The sequence below is a fragment of the Hevea brasiliensis genome, chromosome 16 (genome assembly GCF_030052815.1).
Source record: "Hevea brasiliensis isolate MT/VB/25A 57/8 chromosome 16, ASM3005281v1, whole genome shotgun sequence".
Classification (NCBI taxonomy): Eukaryota; Viridiplantae; Streptophyta; class Magnoliopsida; order Malpighiales; family Euphorbiaceae; genus Hevea; species Hevea brasiliensis.
The window spans coordinates 64,637,478-64,644,965 of record NC_079508.1 but is presented as its reverse complement, the minus strand read 5'-3'; the positions used below and the strand labels follow the sequence as shown (position 1 = coordinate 64,644,965).

At 34.0% G+C, this 7,488-nt stretch overlaps 1 protein-coding gene across 10 annotated transcripts; it reads right to left on the bottom strand.

Moving 5' to 3' along the window:
- Positions 1–861: 861 nt before the first annotated feature.
- On the bottom strand, positions 862–7,043 carry LOC110658897 (ribosome biogenesis protein WDR12 homolog). Of its 10 annotated transcripts, none has more exons than XR_009144726.1 (14): positions 6,757–7,043; positions 6,441–6,541; positions 5,970–6,076; positions 5,156–5,191; positions 4,928–5,013; positions 4,017–4,075; positions 3,831–3,941; positions 3,604–3,729; positions 2,683–2,826; positions 2,447–2,553; positions 2,225–2,368; positions 2,055–2,090; positions 1,873–1,966; positions 862–1,302 (listed from the first exon to the last, which is right to left on the bottom strand). XR_009144726.1 is itself a non-coding variant. In XM_058137646.1 (14 exons), the coding sequence occupies exons 1-13, from the start codon at positions 6,905–6,907 to the stop codon at positions 1,874–1,876; spliced, it is 1,296 nt and encodes a 431-aa protein (XP_057993629.1). In that variant the 5' UTR covers positions 6,908–7,037; the 3' UTR covers positions 862–1,302; position 1,873. The 10 variants fall into 10 exon arrangements, 8 of the variants coding, with proteins under 8 accessions (XP_057993629.1, XP_057993628.1, XP_057993630.1 ...); XR_009144725.1 differs by having other exon boundaries at positions 862–1,307; positions 6,757–7,040; XM_058137646.1 differs by having other exon boundaries at positions 2,230–2,368; positions 6,757–7,037.
- Positions 7,044–7,488: the final 445 nt, after the last annotated feature.

Genomic DNA, 7,488 nt, shown 5'->3' with positions numbered 1-7,488 from the left:
TGAAATATAAACAAATTAACTATTAAAAAAAAACCCTATAAAAATGGTTGGCGAAGCGAATGAAGAAAACGACTAAATAGATAAATAAAAAAAATAAAATGTATTAAAATTTTGCAATTTATTATAATGAGTTAACGTCATATTTAATAAAATCAATCGGCTCACCACCTTTCATCTCAGTTAAATTAAATTTTAAGTTTATAAAGAATCAAATAATTAAATTAAATTAAATTTTAGTTTCCAAAAAATTCTCCTAGCAGTAGAGATTTAGAACTCTATTCAAAGATCCTAAATATTTGGTACCATCTTTTATATTATTTATTTTGACGAATGAAATAGAAAAAAAAAAAATCAAAGATTTGACGGTCATTGATGATGGACATTGCACACGGGTGACCATGTAAAGCGAAAGAGTCCTTTTAGCAAAACGTCAGCCTGATTCAAAACCTTTTTCATAAAAGTAATATTATATAAAAAAAATATAAGCAAAAGAGGCTTGAAAATTTTTTCGTAAGTTTGGCGTTTAGATTATTCAGGAAAATATGTTAATAAAATTTAAAAAGAAATTAAAAAAATAACTTATTATTCGTAAAAAATGTAAAACGATTTATAAATTTTAATAATTTTATTAAAATATAAATATATTTATACAAACATAACATAAATATTACAATTAAATAATAAAAAATAAAGATTTTTCATATATTATATATTCTGTAAAATAAATAAATAAATAAACGGAGCCCTACGAGACTTGGAAAAGTTGGGAAAATCATCTATACGTGCTTTCGTATTGCCTTTCCCAACTCATCTTTCATCAGAATCGTTTGATGACTAGTGATGAAAATAATTGATGAAAGATTATGTTAATATCCATCATTAATTCATCATCAACAAAAAGAAAAAGACACAGCCACCAAATGCATAACACTTGTGCTGAAGTCTAATTTTCCATTTCTACAAATCAATTTTCCACCAAAACTAAAACCTAACAAATCAATTTCTCTCGGTATATATAATTTTATCAAAAAATTCTTGGCTCAGTGATCCACCGTACTCTCAGAAGCACCCCAGCCAAAAAAAAAAAAAAACACTAAATCAGGGTTGCTACTATTCACATTACATCAAAGCGTCTTGAACAAAATTGACTAGAGTTTAAACTCTTCAATCAGCTTCAGCTCCGCAGTTGATGCAGAATCAGGTTTCCCCATCTCGCTTGAGTTAACAAGGCCGAGACAGAAAATGTTCCTTCAGTATCAAAAACATCTTCTCCAGAAGTTACTTCCATCTATCTCTATAATTCTTCCCTTAAGAAGAAAAAAGACACAGAAGTTTAGTCATTTAATGGGGTAATGAATGACACATTTTCCAGCTATATTAACATTCTTCAGTCATCCAATACAGAAGAAGTTTCAGTCACAAAAGTAAAAGCATACTCCAGAACGCAATCAATGGATTCAAACGGTGGAGTTATTAATCAAAAGATAACAACAACTGCACCCATCAAGAACTGAACAATGGATAGGCAAGTAAAATACCTAAAATGATCATGTTGCATTTTAAGCATATGCAAGCTTACTATCTGCCAAAGGTGACTTGTTTCAAACAAGCATATTCTCAAAATACAAAGGAAAACAAGTGAAGTACTTTTAACTCTTCCCTTCTAAAAGAGAAAAGGGGGGAACAAAGCAGCTTCCAAATAGCAGTAGCCTGACCTCATCCAAACTTAAGACACACAAATACTGTCATACACCTTATGCCCAGAATGCAATGTCAAAAGAGAGGAAAAAGCATTGGGATGGGAAGAGAAGCCATTTTTTAAACTAAATTTATAACATATCTATAGCCAAATAAATGCATTACAATTCTTACCTTACTGCACAGAAGAATCAGAAGAAATGCATAGCTTGCAGTCAACCCCACCACTGACTAAATTGTCACCCCTCCACCAATCAACACATAGCACCTAAATTACATTACATACTCCCACGTAAATAAAAATCTGAATACTTTCAAGATAAAGACATAAATAGGTGCAACAGATAGTATCATACCTTGTCTTCGTGTGATTCAATAACAGCCAGAGGCCACTGCAACGACAACAAACTATTCAGAACACTACTATGCTACTCAGAATTGCAATGCAGAAGAGTGAAACTAAGTCACTTCACTTGTTTATTTGGTCTAGGCAAAGCCAGAGATAGTTGAAAGTAAAAGAGCATACACTACCGCAGTTCTTAGATCCCACAACATAACTTTCCCATCATAGGATGCAGAAAGTAAATGAAACCAAGATTTATCATGCCACTTGCAAGCCGAAACCCAAGAAGTGTGAGAACAGAACTGATAAATAGGAGCAGAAGTTCCTACAAGAATAATAAAAATGTAAATGTGAGAGAGAGACAGAACACATACAGAGATGAGACTTACATAATTGAACATAACTGGTTTTCGTGGATCCCATATCCTAAGGATGGGGTCAGAGGCCCCAGCAGCAATGAGAGCTGAACCTTCACCTCCAACATGAAGGTAGTTGAGAGCTTTTCCACAGAACTGCATAAGTAGGACATATGTAAGTATTTAAAACATTAATGGGAGTTTCATAAACATGAATGCAAACATGCAAATCAATGTGCTTGTGTGATGGAGAGAGAGAGGCAGTGAAAGATTATCCACACATGCTATTTTTGCTGAATCTTTGCCTGTCTCAACATCCCAACGTCTGATAGAGTGATCCCATGATGCAGAGTAGATTGTTTCATGTTCTGGCCAAACAACAGAGGATACACGTTGTGTATGGCCCACAAGTGTGGACATAGCCTCCCCCTGAGTGCAATAGATGCCATAATAATAATAATAATAATAATAATAATAATAATAATAATAATAATGACATAGCCTCCCCCTGAGTGCAATAGATGCCAAGCCTCCCCCTGAGTGCAATAGATGCCATGAATAATAATAATAATAATAATAATAATAATAATAATAATAATAATAATAATAATAATTGAGAGAAACGATAAATTCTTAAGCCTCAGCTCAAGCTCACAAATGCAAAAAGAATACAAGCAACCTACAGCATGCCCTCACCCAAAAGATGAAAGAATCTTTCAAGTTCTCTTCAAAAGGAAATGCCTTTTCTATGTCTGTTACAAGGAAACAATGCTTTGATGACTAGGGAATACAAAGATGTAACCCAAAATGAGACCATTATTTCACTATTTAAAATTAGTCCATTCCTTTTTCACAGCATGAGAAGTATTTTGTCTCATAAACAGGATTATGAGAAGTGTTTGCAATGTTTAACAAATTAAGAATCATGAGTTTCAGTAAATAGGTTCATTGGGATTTTTATTGGTTGGAATTTCCAGCTATCTTGGCAGAAATTTGATATCTTTATTTCTGTCTCAGCAAATAATTTTTTTCCCACGAGGGAACACATCAGACGTATCAACGCCATCTTGTTTCAGAGTCAAACCCACTCAAGTTAAGTTGTTATTGACCCATGAAGAAATTTTGTTTGTTATCGAAAACTTTGGAAACAAGTGAGACAAGCATAAGTAGGTGGCAAACAAATAAAAGATTCGAGGCATCCAATACCTCCAACTGAGATTCCTTGGCTTTGTTTTTCACTTTTCTCTTCTTAATTGACACTAAATCACCTTCTGTATCGGACTCATCCGTCTTCCATAAATTGATCGTACAATCCCAAGAACCCGAACAAATCTAAGTTATAAATAACCATAAACAAGGAAGAAATGAACTTAAGTTCTAAAGTCAACCACAAAAATATTAGTATCAACGGGGACAAAAGTGATAGAAAAGACCATGCTTCCAGAAGTTTCAGCAGCAACACTTTGCACAGATGCATTATGCCCACGCAAAATTTTGAAAGCCCTAATGTTTGCAGGAGAATTTTCAGGTTCTTCTGTATCAAACTTTCAGGAGAAAGGGAATGCACTAAGTAACAGGACAACTTCACTTTTATAAAACAGTAATTTTGGTCCCATTACCTTCCAAAGCCTGAGAGTTTGATCTTTTGAGGCAGTGGCTACCGTAAAACTATCCTCAGCTACACATCAAGACACAACCCAATCAATGAAGGATCAGCTTTCAGTCAACCACAACTTGAACAAAACAAATAATTGAGCACTCAATAAACAAGCAAATGAAGATAAATGTGCATGATATTATCACCAATATATCCAATCCTGAAGATGTAAGAAACATGCAGAAGATTCAAGACATATTGAACAGAATTCCCAGTGAAAGGTTTTACATCACCATAACGAAACATGTGACAAAACCAGTTTTTCCTTTTTGTTACAAAACAAAGCTAAATTTAGAGTTTAAACAGCCTAAAAGAAAACTAAAATGAACCTAGAAATGAAAAGAATCAATAACATCAAAAGGAAATTTTGATTAAAACAAATCTAATCGAGAAGAACAATAAAGGAAAAGAATTAGATGTCCACACATCTAAGGAACTAACGTAGAAGTGCACTTTATAAGCATGGTGACAGAATTATTTCCCCTGCTATAAAAAACTTTATATTTTTAGAACCTTTTGTCACAAACAATTTTTGAAGTCAGATGAAAAATTATAGCTATATGCTGAATTTATTACATATTAGCTACTGGAATGAGATACATTGAGCAGATTTTATCCTCTTTATTACTAGAAAGACAGTTGATCATCAGAATGGAGTTACAAGCATGTTCAATGAAACTTGAAAAGAAACCATATATACAATATTCAACGAGTGATCACAGATTGGTTAACATTAAATAGTTTATTACGAATCTGTGTATTCATTCTTGTTTGATATTATATAGAAAAGCAACTACACCATTTTTAAACAAGTAGCCACAGAAGAGCTAATAAAGCCACTTTCAGCAAGAACTGATAGTTTCTTGTTCATACCTCCTGAGAAAATGATACTAACAGAAGTAATTGCATCACTGTGTCCCTCTAGCATATGTGTACATAGGCCAGCAGCTTTCCACACCCTAAATAATATGAACAAAAAACCTGGCATAAATTCATTTCATAACACATTATGAGAAGAAAATAATCAAGAAAATGCAAGAAGAAAACATAAAGAAGTTCAATGTCTAGAAAGGATACACAAAGCTTCTGTTTATATTTCACCTTCCAAGACCATCATAGCACCCTGTCAAAATGAACCTACCAAAAACCACAACTTAGAGCAGTTTCCGATGATACATTGAAACTTACAACTGTAATTACAAAATAATTCAATCATGGCTTTATATTCAAAGTTAAGATTACGATGCATTGCCTTTCTCTCTAATGCAGCATGAGTCCGTAACCTAGTATGACATGTTATAAGTGCAGGAATACATGAGAGCTACTCAAATTACATTTTCTGCTAAGGTTGCCACCTTTGAAGTTTGAATTGTTACATGTACTTCATCTACAAATTGTTCAGAGTGTTCAACATAAACATTAACATTCAATATATACAACCATAATTGTTGAACTGGAAAGAAAATAATTTTTTTTCCGGGCTGTGCTCCGAAATGCCGTTACGAAAGCTTGCTCTGATGAATTTGACTTCAAAGATGGAGAAAATCACATATTCATAATATAGTTGATACTTCTTCTAATAGTAAAAACAATATGTCTCAATCTGCCTAAGCAAAATTATGCGGGAGAACTAATTCAGCTGTCTTAAGGCACAAATAATATAGGAATGAGGAACAAAAGTTTAGAAAGGAGCCTAGATTAAATAAAACCCTTAGGCCTATTTCCAGATTAAATAAAACCAATATCGGCTATAATATCTTTGTGCAATAGTGCAGAAACAGAACAAATCTATGTTCACTTAAAAGATTATCACACCTGAAATTAAAAGATAAAGGTCGTTAACAAAACCCTGTCGTCAAAAAGCTTCTGCTATGTAAATACTATCAAGAACAAGAAGTAAAGAATCCATGCTTACCGAGGACAAGAACCATCAGCTGCACTGACCCAGTCATCATGCAAAGAAGGCTCCTCCTGTTTCCGAGGGACAACTGCCTTAATGTATTCAATTTCTATTATCTTCTCCTGTAATAGATCACAATTCCTGGTAATGTATGTGGGGATAGCTCAACTACAGTTACTTAAAATTAGAAGATTTCATCAACCTAGCTTTCAAGCAATTGCAATTCCTTGGAATTAAAAGGGTCTCAAGCAATTTTAATATGCTAAAGAAAGCTACCATTATCAACTTGCACAAGTAACACCATACTCCAATGAATGGCCAACAAAATCAAGCTTCCATAAGTTGTATTGCACATTTTATTATATCAAGAGATCATTTAGCATTCTATTTCAGCTCTTCATTTCTCTTTTGTTTCAAGGAAGTCACACATTATTGGAACAAACCGATTGTTGTACTTGCAACATAAAAAGGGCCAGAGTTAATTACCGCGGAAATGCCCTTAGCAAGAAGAAACTGCTCAAGTGACATTCGAACAAGCTCTCCATCAATAAGAAAATCAAATGGTTGATTCTCCCAATCAGGATTCCCTGCCACAACCACCTCTCAAACTTTAACAACACCACAGAGCAAAGTGAAAAACATTTTAAAGTCATAAGTGGAGGGGTGAAGAAGATTCAGCTAAAACCAAAGAAATGGGCAAATGGCATAAATTTAAGCATGAAATTCAAAATGACTTCGCTTTCTCAAAACTAATATACAATTTTTCAACATTTCATTTGCTTAAAATTTAATCTAACAATACCGGCATTGAGGAGGCTACTGACGATGGTGGAGAGGCCGAGACGGGTGAGATTAGCTGGGATGGTAATGGCAGTTGCTGGGACTTTGTATGGAGTTTTCAGTTTTGTAACGAATCGTGCTTGAATCTGCCTCTCTTCTGCATCCCCTTCCATTTTCTCCAATTACAAACAGTACAAAAGGACACGCTTAAAACTGGAGTAGCTAGGGTTTAGTGATGATGATACATAGGAATAGAGGGTGAGAAAAGCAGAGACAACTAGGGTTTTAGGCAGACCCGGATAGGGGCCCGGTTTTGGTCCAGTTTCGGCCAGAATTGCCGGTTCAGCGGGCTTCATGACTCGGCTGACTTCACGATTCGGCTGACTTCACGATTCAGTTTGAAATTATTTCAATTCAAAATAATTCCAGCTCAAAATGATTTCAGGACGGTTTCAAATCTACCCTAAACATTATTAAACTATAATAAACTTTTAGATATCATTAATAAACTAAATAATTTAGTTTTTAATGTGAGAAATTAACATAAGTTCAATATAAATTCAAGAAAAAAAAAAAGAAAATAAATTTTTGAATCAGCTAATTCTTGGCTCAATTCAAGAAATGAGAGTCTTAATCGGCTCTCTATTATCGATTTAGGGCCGATTTTAGACTTTAAACCATTGATTAGGAGTTGTTTTGTGTTTTACCCAAATTGATCCCAGTCGTATTCAAAGGCCGAATCGGCCCTTGATTG